Here is a 14,740-nt window from a genome sequence, read left to right as displayed (position 1 = left end):
GCCCCACACCGGACCATAAAAAAAAAAAAGAAGATTAACAGGAAAGTTGAATCTTTAAATCTCATTTAGATTAAAACATGGGAATGGCCATATATGAAAAAAAAAAAAGCTCAACTTCACTATCATCAGAGAAATGCAAACCCAAACCAAAATGAGAATCATCTTACCACTAGCTAAAACCTATTATCAAGAAGATAAAAAAGTAACAATTGCTGGCAAGGATGTGGAGAAAGAGTAAATCTCATGTTTTATTGGTGAGAATGTGCACTAGTACAGCCATTATGGAAAATAGTATGGAGGTATCTCAAAAAACAAAACTAGAAATAGAAATTCCATATTATCCAGCAATCCCACTACAATATATGAATCTAAAAGAAATGAGATCTTAATGTTAAATATCTGCACTGGTATGTTTATTATAGGGCTATTCATACTAGCCAAGATACAGAATCAACCTAGGTATCCATCAACAGACAAATGGACTAAAGTTTTCTATCTATCTATCTATCTATCTATCTATCTATCTATCTATCTATCTATCTATCTATCTATCTGTATGTATGTGCATATGTATATATATACATACATATGAAATTCATAGAAATGAAAATCTGTCATTTGTATGCAGTAACATGGATGAAACATTGTATTAAGTGAAATAAGTCAAACACAGACACATACTGCATAATCTCACTCTTATGTAGAAGCTTAAAGGAGTTGATCTCATAGAAGTAGAGGATGTAATAGTGGTTACCAGAGTGTGGAAAGGGTGTAGGGAAGAGGGGCTGGAGAAAGGGTATGCAGATGGGTAGGAATAACTCCTAGCATTTTTATAGCACAGTAGGATAAATATGAGGGACAATAATTAATTGAATAATTTAAAATAGCTAGTAGGGAGGTATTGGAGGTGTAGCTTAGTTGGTAGAGTTCTGGCCGATGAGCAAAAGTGTCAGGTACTGAGTTCGAGTACTGCTCTTGGACAAAAAAAAAAAAAAAAGCTAGTAGGGGATTGTGACTCTTCCCAGTACAAAGCAATAATAAATATCTGAGGTGACATATATGCCAATTACTCATCATACATTGTATGCACATATTGTAATGTCACACTATATCTCATAAATGAATACAATGAATACAAATGAATAATTGATTGAGTCAATTAAAAATTACAAATACTCTTAAAAGAGAGAAAATCAGGACAGCAGTCTTAGAAAGTCATTTTCATTGTTCCACCCCTAAATGGAAACTTAAAATGGTTTTTGTCTCTGATCAAATAGTCCTGCTCTCCATAAGTATATTATACTAAATACTGTAAGTATATTATACTAAATACTGCACTTAAAAATATTTTCGGTAATTTTTATAAAGTTAGATCTTTTAGAATTTCTCTGATGTTGTATTCCAGACTTTCCTTAAATAGTGTATTGTTTAATGCAAGAGGTCAATAGATTATGTAGTTTATAGATTCTTCTCTTTCTCAAAGTTTATTACTCTTGTAAGTTTTATGGGGAATTTGTGTGTGTGTGTGTGTGTGTGTGTGTGTGTGTGTGCGTGCACGCACGCATTCACATAACGTGCACACACACTAGTAGTAGGGCTTGAACTCAGGGCCTTGTACTCTTCCTTAGCTTTTGCACTAAAGGCTTGTGCTCTATCACTTGAGCCACACCTCTACTTCCTTATGGGAGAAATTCGTGTGTATTACCTACTGTTTTGTGTTTTCAAACTGTAAAGTAAGATTGGTTATAGAAAAACTTTCCTACTGTTTTGTGTTTTCCAACTGTAAAGTAAGATTGGTTATAGAAAAGCCAACCTGTTTTTATGCAGAGCTCCTTAACAAATAGTGATCTGTTTAAAACAATCACAATCAGACTACTCAAAAGAAAGTATAGAATAGTTTTCAGCAGACCCTCAAAGACATTTAGTGTAGGTAATACATGATCAATTTTTTCATGCACTTTTCAGAAGAAGCTGGTTGTGGGTGAAGGGAATACGTCACACAACTAAAATCTTACAATCTACCCATCTAATATTTATATAGGAAGTTTCAGCTCTGCATTTTAAACACATACGAAGAAGGAAATTTAATTTTACTTCTAAAAATGAAATATGGATAATGAGATAAATACTGTTAGAAATATTCCCTTGTAGATGTGAGAGCCAGCCAGGCAATAATGAAGATGACTAAGCAACCTCTGGGATGTGTGACTCAGTGGCTAATGCAACAACATTTAGCTTCATGACATGCATCTTAGTCAGCTTCATAATAGATTTGTTTCAGAAAAGCAAGGGATTTACAATGGTGGGAACCATTGATTTTAGCTGATTAAAAATTAAACTCATTGCTTTGACAAAGCCAAGTTAACTGTAGCAGGGAAATTTCACATAAATTCTGCCAATGAATCAGACTATCTTTTATATACACCCTCAATCCTATTTCTAATAAGTCAACAATTAATTAAACACAAAGCCTCTGAATGTCATTATGCAATGAGATTTGTAACCATCATATAATGGAGAATGAAGTTTTAATTAGCAATGTGTAATCTCTTCTAGCAGAACAGTGTGATTATAATTTAGCAACAGGCAGGTTAGGTTCTTATCATTAACACTTCGTTGTTAATTTACCATAAGTAGCCACTACTTAAAGTCATCATGCTAGCATTTGCTATGTGTATTTTAACTCCTACTGGTTTTCTTCATATGTGCTGCTGTAAGACATACTGCATTTACTTATACAAACCAACTACTTCTTTGTTCCTTTCAAAGACAGAAAACATAGTTTGCCTTTTCTATAAAATGAGATACATTGCTAAGATGGTCACAAGGAGTAAAAAGTTTCAGGAACATAATTTCTGGCATAACTCAACATTACCATGATGTGATAAAATTAAAAGTAGAACTTTCAAATAATTCTAAGAACTTGAGTTTAATAAAGTTAAATTAATTCAACTTAGTATCCATCAAAGATATTATTGCTATACTTTGGGATAGAAAAGGAACTTAGGATATAGTTCGAGAGCTACATATACTTTTCCATAGTATGCAACCTTTCTGTAACTACTTTATCATTAAAGTTCAAGCTCTGGAATAGCTGACAGCTAGTAATCTGCTAACTTTTTTCAAAGAGATTCTGGACAGTACACTTATGTGACCTCTTTTGCATTGTTGGTGTAGTTTCTGGAAACATCAATTTTGACAGTACAGTTATTCAAGACAGCTGTTTTGGAGAAGCTTTTTTTTTTTAAAGGACTTTTACTAATGAAGCAAATGTTAATTAGTTTAAATCCCACTTGAAGATCCAAATTCTACCTCAGATACTAGCTCAATTTCTGTTTCAGTAGTCAAAGACTCCTACTATAAAGACAAACAGTTCAAGTCTATGAAAATAATTGTTAAATGTACTATCTTTATACTCTGAAACTATGCTCACAAATAGCTTTTAACAATCTTAAAATATACTTTTTTGAATTTCTGTAAATGATAATCCTTGAGGCATAACAGTTATTTTAATGACAATGGCACCTTCTAAACTAGTGGCTTTAAAAGTATTGTCTGGGAGTCTTTTTTTTTTTTTTTTTGTCAGTCATGAGGCCTGAACTCTGGGCCTGGGTGCTGTCCCTCAGTTCTTCAGTTCAAGGAGAGAGGTCTACCACTTGAGCTACAGCACCACTTCCAGTTTTTTAGTGGTTAATTGGAAATAAGAGTCTCACGGACTTTCCTGCCTAAGCTGGCCTTGAACTGTGATCCTCTGATCTCAGTCTCTTGAGTAGCTAGGATTACAGGCGTGAGCCACCAGTGCCCGGCTGCTAAATTATTTTTATAGTATTAAGAGGTTATTTCCTTTTCCCACTGTCATTTTCTCACTATGGAATTTTCTATATCGTACAAGATGTTAAAATGTAATGTTGTTCTAACAATGAGTATATATGGATGTTCTTTTTCTGTTCTTTCTTTTGGTTGGTCGTGGGCTTGAACTCGGGGCCTGGGCAATGTCCTTGAGCTCTTCACCTCAAGGCGAGCACTCTAACACTTGAGCCATAGCGCCACTTCCATTTTTCTGGTGGTTAATTGGAGATAAGAGTCTCATGGACTTTCTTGCCAAGGCTGCCTTTGAACAGTGATCTTTAGATCTCAGCCTCCTGAGTAGCTAGGATTACAGTTGTGAGCCACTGGTGCCTGGCCAGAATATGGATGTTCTAACAATCTCTATTAATTAGCAAATCAATTCTTAGATTTAACAATTAAAAACCTACCATTTGATATATGTTTTAATTTCTAATATAAGTATCAATTTAAGACACATTTTTTAGGGTCCTCAATAATATTTTTAATAGTGTACAGGACTTCAATTCCCAACACCACACAAAACAAAAATACCTCTAGAATTTTAAGCTGAGTATAACTGATTCCAGCACTAATAAGGCTGAAGACAGTAGGATTATAACTTCAAGGTCAGTTTGGGATACATAGTAAGACCTTGTATAAAATTTAAAAAAGATACTGTCTGAAATTCCAAGATAATGAAAATTCTTCAAGTTATTAGAAATGGCTATTAGAATAAAAATGAATGAAGTTGCTACTTAATATCTGCACAAAGTCACCTGTGATATAGCTAGCAGAAGTTGGTCAAAAGCACTTCTGAAATCTAGAATCTTAAAAAAAGATAATTTTGTCCATTACCCCAAGCACTTTACATTTGTTTTCTTTAAGAATTTCAAGGAATTATTTCCAATTAGTGGTAATTACAATCTTTCTATAATGAGTACAATCTATTTGTGGAGTTAACTAGTTACACTCTAAAATCATCTCACTTCTGAAAGGGAGGTCTGAATAAGTCTAGAAACAGAAAAAGGGGAAGCTTTTGGCATTTGCCCATCTCCTTTAGTTTACAGGCAACCTACAGCCCTTCTCTCAATCTAACCTCTTAAATCCTGCTGTGTGCGTACACCACCCATACTCTGTCTTGGCATTCGAAGAGAAGTCCTTAGAGGTGTGTGTCTCTGTTCATCCAAGTAAGCAAGATCCTCTAGGTGGGCAGAGCTGGTGGCTGACAAGACAGAAAAATTTATAGTTAGAAAATGTAAATTTAGAAAACTTATTTGACATATTCTCTATCTCTCAAACTTTAGAATCAAGGCTTACTCCAGTACAAAATATATGTGTAAAATATATAAATTATTTTGTATCTTTAGAAAATCAAGGAAGCACTGTTCAGAAAAACTTATATAGTTCACTTGTTACTTTATCACAGATACTTGCTAGGAGGTTCTATAACCTTAAACAGAGGAATAGTCATTTGTTGAATAGGAAATTCCTATTCAACCAGGCAAACATAAACAAGCAAACTAAACAAATATAAAAATCTATCATAAAATGAGAGATAATGGTAAAAAGTGTAAGCATTATGCCCACCTTAGGTCCTGAGCTACACCCAGACCTGAGCTTCTTCCTGCCCTGGAGTTCCTGTCATACAGCTGGCCCCTCCCTCTCATGGCCCACACCCACCTGAACTCCCATTTACCTCACTTCCTATCCCCCAGACCCTGCTGCTACCTAGATAGTGGAGGCCACCATGAACTCTCTCTCCGGGGGAAATATGGCTCCTCTAATAAACTTGTAATACTGTTTCTCCTGTGCCTGCCTGCCTCTGCGAGGTCCCCTGAGATGGATGTGATGGATCCTTTCAAAAAATATAAGAGATTTGAAATGGAAAACAATCCAGTAGTTTAGAACGCCATTTTGTTCCTCAATGCCTAAATCATAAAAACTTCAATCAAAGGAAAAGTTTTTTTTTTAATGTTACCAAAAGAAACAGGAAGTGAGTTTCTACTGAAAGTTAACAGTGAAATGAGATTTTTTTCTATATGAATGTTTCAAATTATAAGAACTACTAAAAAATCAGTTTTATTGTATGAACATATAGTTGCCAACTTATCACCAATGGCTGGCTTAAACAGGTCAGAAATTATGAATGCTGTGCCTCCAATATTTTGCCACCAATTCACAAAAAGTATTTCCGTATCTGAGAAATTTTATTATACACTGAGATTTACAGATAATCTCATGTTATTTTGCCTTGAAAACTTTATAATTTCTTTATGCCGCCACATATACAATCTTACCTAATAGCTGATTATAAATTATAAGAGAGAGCCTATTAAAGACAAGAACTTCATGTTTACATAGACAAAAAAAATAAATTATAAAAGAGCTCTTTCATAAAAGCTTATCAAAACAAAAGAGGAGAAACAACATATAATTCTCTCAGCATGAGGAAAAAAGCATGATGACAGTAAGTAAAGTTACATTCCCAACCTACAAATAAGTTGTTTACAGTGATTCATCTTGGGTAATAACAACTTATTCATTCATTTGTACACTCAATATGATAACAAACTTGGTAGTAAAAATCAGTACTGTATCGTAACGATACCTTTACCCTGGCTTTTAATCATCAGGCTATTGAAAGAAAGAAAGATGATAGAGCAAACATACTATGCAATAATATAGTAGATAACACTCAACAGAATCATTCTTTTAGAATTAGTAGAGTGGACCTTAGAGATTTTTCCATCTGATACTTGTCTTTGGCTCAACTCTATTCTCTTTTTCAAAGTGGCCTGATCATGTCCAGTGGCAGGAACACAAGAATTCCTGAGATGTACTTTTATCTTTGCCATTTTTTTTCTACTAGTAATATGGTTCTCTGTACTTCCCTACCTCCTACTCATCTTTTTCTCTTGATAGTCTAGATGCTTCTCTTTATACCAACAAGAAAGGAATAATGTTTTAAAAAGTTATTAATATTGTGAAATGAAATGAGGGGGCTTGGATATTTATTTGTGAAAAACTCATATTTTAGAATATACTTTTTTTTAATTTTAAAAGCAAAAAGACCATCAGAAAAAAGAAGAATAAAGAAATTTATGAACTTCTTTCCTGGAGAAAGTCTTAGACAATACCCATTTCCATACAAAAAATCCTAATGTGTCATTTCCAGCCTTTCCAATATTAGTTCAATATACTCTTCCTTTTCTTTCTGTATATTCTAAGTACAAATTTTCTTCTTAATTTCACTAAGCTGCTATAAAACATACAGCCATTATATAAATCCTTTTTATTACAATATCCTGATTTCTTAAGTCATAGAGCCCAATACAGAGGCATTTTACAGCTGCTTTTAAAATGGTCATTAATTATGTGATCCATGCCCCCAGCAGACCTTGCATGCATACCCAATTTTTTTTCCAGTACTTTTTCATATGTGTATGCTGGTCCCATGGTGTGAACTCAGGACCTGAGCATTTTTGTTCTAGGCTAGTGCTCTACCACTTGAACCACAGTTCCACTTCCAGTTTTGTTTTGTGGTTTTTTTTTTTTTGGTGGTTAATTAGAGATAAAGAGTCTCATGGACTTTCCTGCTATGGCTGGCTTCAAACCTTGATCCTCAGATCTTAGCTGCCTGAGTGGAAAACAGGTGTGAGCCTAGCCAGTATTGTTTTGAACTCACACTTGCTAAGGTGGTTTTCTATTGTATGAAAAAATAATTAGGAGCTGCAGAACTTGAAAGGCAGGGGGAGGGAGGAAATGAGAGGGAGAGGGGGAGAGGGAGGGAGAGAGAGAGAGAGAGAGAAAGAGAGAGAGAGAGAAAGAGAGAGAGAGAGAGAGAGAAGGAATGAATACTGGGGCTTAAACTCAAGGCCTTGAGCTCTCAGTTTTTTACTCAACACTGGCAACTCTATCACTTGAGCTACATAAAGATGGTAATGATGACTATAGTGATAACAATTCCTGATGTAGCCTTAGGAATAGTTATTAATCTAAAAGAAGAAACCCTACTTGTAGCTCAGTGAGATGTCAGTTAAGAATTAATTTTAAACAGAAGTCTTTTAAAAAAACCTTCCTCTGCTACCAAGGGAACAAAACTGCACAAAGTTCAGAGACTGCAGTGCCATACTTTCCAGATATAAACATGTATATATCATGACACTTGGGATAAGGTAAATATATTTGGGGACAAGTAATACTGTCTTTGCTCTTCCTGAACCTCTCCAAAGCCAACAAACCACATAAATTTTAGTAAGGAGCTCACCCTCAATTTACATACCACAGAATACTGGGGAATCTATTTTTATAGCATCTCCTCAGAACTATTCAATTAAACCATTTTAATGTTACAATACAGATTTGAAAGCCATGTCCTTATAACTTAAGATACAATAATAGGTTAGGTGTCAGTGGCTCAGTACTATAATCCTAGCTACTCAGGAGGCTGTGATATGAAAGATCTTGATTTAAAGGGCCATCCTGGACAGAAAAGATTGTCTTCAAAGTAATCAGCAAGTAGCAGGGCTGAAGGCATGGCTCAAGTAGTAGAGTGCCAGCCTAGCAAGGGGTGAAGCCCTAAGTTCAAACCTCAGTACCATAACTACATACAATGGTCGCAGCACAGTTGTTCTTTACAAAGGCAGAGTGAAATGAACTCTGGTGGCTCAGACATTTTACTTGGTAATTCAGATACTATAATGATGGTGGAAAGCTAGTAAAGATCTCTGCATCTGTTTCTCAGTAATCTGTGGCGGTGGCATGCTTAGTGAGATACAGGCACCTTTTCCTATGGGCATGATCTTTGTAATGTTTTTGCAGCTCCCCTCACTAGGCCTGCTTCCCATTCTGTAGTTACTGTGATCAGAGTTGGAATATACTTCCTTTTCTTTCCCTTTAGGGATTAGCTCTTTAACTTGCTTTGACCAGTGGAATATTCACAGCTACTACACCAAAGAAGGGTTTAGAATGTGCTGATGTAAGTAGGCTTGTCTTTTTGCTCTGTCATCCCTATGAGAGAGTATGCTGAGCTGGCTCCTAGGTTTGAAGATGATGATAAAAATGAGGTAGAACTGGGGCTGGGAAGGTGGCTCAGTGGTAGAGCGCTTGCCTTGCATGCCTGAGGCCCTGAGTTCGATTCCTCAGCACCACATAAGCAAAAAGAAAAAAGCCGGAAGTGGTGCTGTGGCGCAAGTGGTAGAGTGCTAGCCTTGAGCTGAAGAGCTGAGGGACAGCACCCAGGCCCAGAGTTCAGGCCCCACAACAGGGCCCCCCCCCCCCAAAAAAAAAAATGAGGTAGAACTAAAGTCAATCTCCATCTTGGAGCCAAGCCTAATCAAACACTACACAGACCAATCAACCTCTAACTAATATAGAATGTGTAAGTAAAAGCAAATGATTTATCTTTAACTGGTGTATTTTTGAACTAGTTTGTTACACCATATTGTTATTACAGTAGCTGTGTATGGGCTTCTATATAGTTAGATTTTATGTACATTTCTATTCTCAGTAATTACAGTATGTTTTGCATAAGTATTTAAAATGCTTACTAATTTGCTCAATGGGGACCAAAGCAGGTAACTCTGACAAGTATGGTTTTAAGAAGAAGGTAGCTGATTTTCTTTTGTATTTTTGTCTTTTGTCTTTTTGCTCTGTTATCCCTATGTGAGAGTATGTTGAGCTGGCTCCTAGGTTTGAAGAGGATGATAAAAATGAGGTAGAACTGAAGTCAATCTCCATCTTGGAGCCATCTTGTCTTTTGTATTGTAGCTGATTTTTCTTTTGCATTCTTAAAAGTAGAGGAGAACTAAGTGCTGGTAGTGCATGGGTATAATCCTAGCTACTAAGGAGGCTGAGATCTGGAGGATCAAGGTTCAAAATCAGTCTGAGCAGAAAAGTCTGGGAGACTGTATTTCCAATTAATCAGTAAAATGTCATACTGGAGTTGTGGCAGTACCAGTACACACATACACACACAGAGGAAATTTTTTTCCTGCTTTGTAATCTTAGAAATGATACTAGCCTTCTTTGATCAAAAGAGTACAATCAGCTAATATCAAGAAGGAATACAACAAATATAGTCATGTGTTACTGACAAGGTTACACTGAGAAATAAATTATTAGGTGATTTTGTGGTTATGTGATCATAGAATATACTTACATAATATAATATAGCTATGATATAAGTAGGCAATATTATGGTCCATTATTGACTGAAATGTCATGTGGCACATGACTATAGCTCAGATTTGATTTATGGAGAACTTAAAAGTGTCATTCAATAAAATATAGTGATTGGCACATTTTATGATGCTTTAATTTAAAAGCTTTAAAAGACATTTTAAAAATAAACTGCTTGAATTATTTTTTATAAGGCAATCTCAAATGTCTAGTGAGTCTACTGATACTTGGATCAATTAACATAAAGACTACTGGAATGTGGATAGACCAGGTGCCTTAGACTTGTAATACCAGCCACTTGGGAGATAGAAGGATCATGGTTTGAGGCTACCCTGGTCAAAAAGTTAGTGAGATCTTATCTCACTAAAAAAGCAACCTCCTCCTTCCTCCCTCCCTCCCTCCCTCTCTCCCTCTCTCCTTCCCTCCCTCCCTCCCTCTTTCCTTCCTTCCTTCTTTCCTTCTTTTTCTTTCTTTTTTTCTTTTTGTCAGCTGTAGGGCTTGAACTCTGGGCCTGGGAGCTGTCCCTCAGCTATTCAGCTCAAGGCTAGCACTCTACCACTTGAGCCACTTCTGGGTTTTTGTTTTTGTTTTCTGCTTATGTGGTGCTGAAGAATCGAACCCAGGGCCTCATGCATGCAAGACAAGCACTCTACCACTGAGTCACCTTCCCAGCCCCCTCATCTCTAACAGCTACAAAATAAGTAATTTAAATACCTAAGAATAATAATTTATCCAAGAGGCCAAAGAAGTTTATAATGACAACTACAAAAATTGATAAAGTGAACACAAAAATAAAGGACTCAAAAATAGGAATACATCACGTATTCATGGATTGGAGGATTCAATATTGTTAAAGTGTCTATATTACCTAAAACTTCTTGACTCAATGCAATCCCTATCAAAATTCTCCTCAGAAGGCATATACTACCTAACTCCAAAATATACTACACAAAGCTGTATAACACAACATAGTATTCCATAAAAACAGACAAATAAATCAAAGGAACAGACTGTGAGCCTAGGAGGAGAGACACACATTTAAATACTGACAAAGTGCTAAGAATACACACTGGTATTGGCTATGTATGTATGTATATATGTATGTATGTATGTATCTGTCTATCTATCTATCGTTTTATTCAGCTTAGCTCAGATATCTATCTTCTCTTGCTGATTGTAATAGCTTCTCAAGAAAAAGAGGCAATGTCTGATTTAATCCATCACTGCAGAATAAAAATCAGTGTAGTACAAATAGTGCTCAGCATAAAAATGGATTCTTAGACTTATTTTATTTAGTTCTATTACTTACTGCTTTGCTTTCTTAATGCTTAAGAAACATCAATGTAGTAATCAGAGTATCATTCAGATACTCTGATTCTTTTACCTTTTCCCACAGCATATAACACTATCATTTTATATAAATTATTTATTATGCTTATTTTATTTTCTCAACCTATGTAATATAAGCCCCATAATGCCATGTGGGAATTTTTGTTCTGCTAATTGATAATAGGTAAGTGCTTTGAACAGTGCTTGGCATACAGTACATAATAACTTTTTTTTTTTTTGTCAGTCATGGGGCTTGAACTCAAGGCCTGGGCGCGGTCCCTAAGCTCTTTTGCTAAGGCTAGCGCTCTACCACTTTGAGCCACAGCAGCACTTTTGCACACTAACTTCTTGAGCTAATGACCGAATACATACACAATGAATTTCAGCCATATTTAAACAATCACAAATTCATTTTTGTCTTATGAGAAAATGTGAAGGAGTTGGCTGTAGTGATAATGCCTGGAGCATCACCTCTTCTACAAAAAGGGCAATGACAACTTTACAGAAACACATATATTCCCATGTCATAATGCCGTACATTGTGCAATTGTAGGTTGATTTAATGTTGTACTATTTATGGGCCTAGCATGATTCTGCTGTACCAGAATTCTGCTACACAAATTTTTTATTTAATGAACATCTACCAGGTATCAGAGATAATTAGGTAAATCCAAATGAATTGAGGAAATAGAAAAACAAATCTGCAATTAATATGTTTATGTAATAGGAAATGCTTAAAGGGAGATTAATAAAATCAGTCACTAAAAAGCTTTTTTATTTTTTTTTAGAGAAGGAAGGAAAAGAAAAACATTTTTTGGTTTTTTGTTTTGAGATTGGAACAGTTAAGGACCACTCACAGAGTATGGAACTGATATACATTTAAAAATATAGTTTAAATATATTACAAGTGGGCAGAAAACAAACTGATACACATTTAAGAAGTTAATTTAAATCTATCACAAGTGCATAGGAAATAACCTAGTGGACAACATTTAGTATAAAGCATTTCAGAAAAAAGTTTATATGAAGTTTGGTGCTAGTTTTCACTATTCCTTCTTTTGTCAATTATCACAAATGCAAGCAAATTACAGTAGCACATTGTCATTGGGGCTGTTCCGAGCAGTGAGTCTGGAATGACACTTTTGTTTGCTATGTTAAGACAACAAGCCACTCTGCTCTACTTATACCTCTGGCTATTTAGAAGCCAACATTTTGACTGCTTAATAGCCCATTTTTGATTTTTTTGTAAGAGCTGTACTATGGGTGCCGATTAGATTCATTAAAAATCTTCCAGAATCCCACTCTCAATTTATCTGATTCTTCAGATCCTTTTCTTAAAAAAAGTGCATAGCTCCAAGTATTAACAAGTAGATGGTGAGAGATTATATTTTAAACTGACTTTTGTTGTTTCCCAAATAGACCCCTTATTCTCACACAAAGAACTGATGACAGCTGTTACAAACATTTCCTGCTTCCCACATCCCCTAAATTCATTGCCAATATTACTTTAAAGCATCAAGGATGACCACAAAACAGCCTACTCTGATTAATTTCTGTCATGCAACTGCAAGTCCACAATGGTCTTCTATTTCCTTTTAGCACACAGGCTTAGAAGAAAACATATATTAGCATTTACAGTGTGAAAACAAGAGAAATTCATAGCTTAAAGCTTTTAATATTTTAGAATTTAAGGGTGTATGAAATCTAAATTTATATTCAGAGAATGATACTTCAGGAAAACCCCAATCTTTAATGTAGTAGACTGGCATCCTCAGTCACATTATTACTGGAGTTGGAAATAATACTATACTCCAATGTGAAATATGGAGCGTTTAATTGGTGCAATAAAGCCTAAAGAGTTAACTTGTTTTAATCTTTGTTTTTAAAAGTATAAGATGGGTATATTTGACCAATATATTTATACCTATAGTTAATAAAATACACATTATTTTAAGATTTTTGAGTAGAATGTTACAAATGAGGAAAAAATTGGGAACAAAATTTAAATATTTCTCTATAAACATTTGAATATATGCTGACTCCACTGTTCTTGCAAGTAACAAAAGCCAGGAGGTCCAAGGGTTGGGAGTCTGGTTAGAGCAGTGGTAAAGCAACAACTCAGCATGTGTGATGATAAGAGGCCCTGAGGTTCAACCCTCAGCCTGAAAAGGGGAGGAAATAACATAACCTCAAACCCTGAGTCCTTTCCATTCTTTTCTTTTGGCTGGTGGTGAGGCTTAGGCACTGGTTCCTGAGCTTTTATGCTCAAGGCTAGTGCTCTACCACTTTGAGCCACAACTCTACTTCTGATTTTCTGGAGGTTAACTGTAGATAAGAGTCTCATAGACTTTACTGCCTGGGCTGCGATCTTCAGATCTTAGCCTCCTGAGGAGCTAGGATGACAGGCATAAGCCACCACAGCAAAGCTCTCTTAACAATTATTTCCCAAGGTTTTAAAAGGTTTTTAAATAGTATTTTAACTTTTTTTTTAAAATTCAAGCTTTGTGCTTATTAGCTTGGCTGGCACTATACTACTTGAGCCATGGTTCCAACCTAGGGTTTTTTTGTTTGTTTTTGGAGCTGGTACTGGGGCTTGAACTCAGGACATAGGAGCTGTCTCAACTTTTTTGCTCAAGATTAGTGCTCTATCATTTGGGTTACACTCCACTTCTGGCTTTTTGGTGGCTATTTAAAGATAAGAGTCGGACACACTTTCCTCCCAAAGCTGGTTTCCAACTGTAATCCTCAGATCTCAGCCTTCTGAGTAGCTAGGATTACAGGTATAAACCACTGGCACTCAGCATGGCACATTATTACTTAAGCCAGCCTTCTACCTTCAGCTTTTGTTGGTTAATTGGAGATGAGTACCTTAATATATAAATTACGTTTTGTATTTTCCTATAGACACATGCATTATAAATGTATATGAAGAATCTAAAGAAATATTCATCTTTGGAATGAAATAAAAGGTTAATGAGTAATTTATACTTTTACTCACTCTCACAAGGTTTTGCTATGTAACCCAGGTTGGTATCAAACTTAGAATTCTTCTGCTTCAGCCTTCTAAGTGATTCTTATCCTTTTATGTTTTTGTTTCAATTTGAATTTGTATCTGATTTTCTATATATCTGATTTTATATGCATATGAATCTTTAATTTCTCAAAAATGTAAACAGAGAGCATTGGTAAGGAGATTAAAGCTCATTTGTTTACTTTATTTTCTTCTTTGTGTCTCTGTATTTAGAAAAAAACTGGTACATGTCATTATTTTAAGGTAGAAAAGAGGAAAATCCCTCAATCTGCTCTCTCCATTCATATTAACATAACTTCCAGCCAGACAATCTATAACCTGCAATTCTGCAAAACAAAAGAGGTTGTTTCACTTTCTTATAATTCTAGGCTT

At 35.4% G+C, this 14,740-nt stretch overlaps 1 protein-coding gene across 6 annotated transcripts in view; it reads right to left on the bottom strand.

The window, feature by feature from the left end:
- Positions 1-14,740, bottom strand: part of Tanc2 (tetratricopeptide repeat, ankyrin repeat and coiled-coil containing 2) — a 280,297-nt gene that overhangs the window by 115,538 nt on the left and 150,019 nt on the right. For all 6 annotated transcript variants that reach the window (XM_042673733.1, XM_042673734.1, XM_042673735.1 and 3 more), the window contains one exon: positions 4,925-5,050. In XM_042673733.1, coding sequence (XP_042529667.1) covers positions 4,925-5,050 — 126 coding nt within the window. The remainder of the gene's footprint in view (positions 1-4,924; positions 5,051-14,740) is intronic.

The sequence above is a fragment of the Dipodomys spectabilis genome, unplaced genomic scaffold, assembly GCF_019054845.1.
Source record: "Dipodomys spectabilis isolate Male_0828 unplaced genomic scaffold, ASM1905484v1 ptg000018l, whole genome shotgun sequence".
NCBI lineage: Eukaryota > Metazoa > Chordata > Mammalia > Rodentia > Heteromyidae > Dipodomys > Dipodomys spectabilis.
Note: the sequence above shows the minus strand (reverse complement) of the source record. Positions and strands in the feature narration are given on the sequence as shown.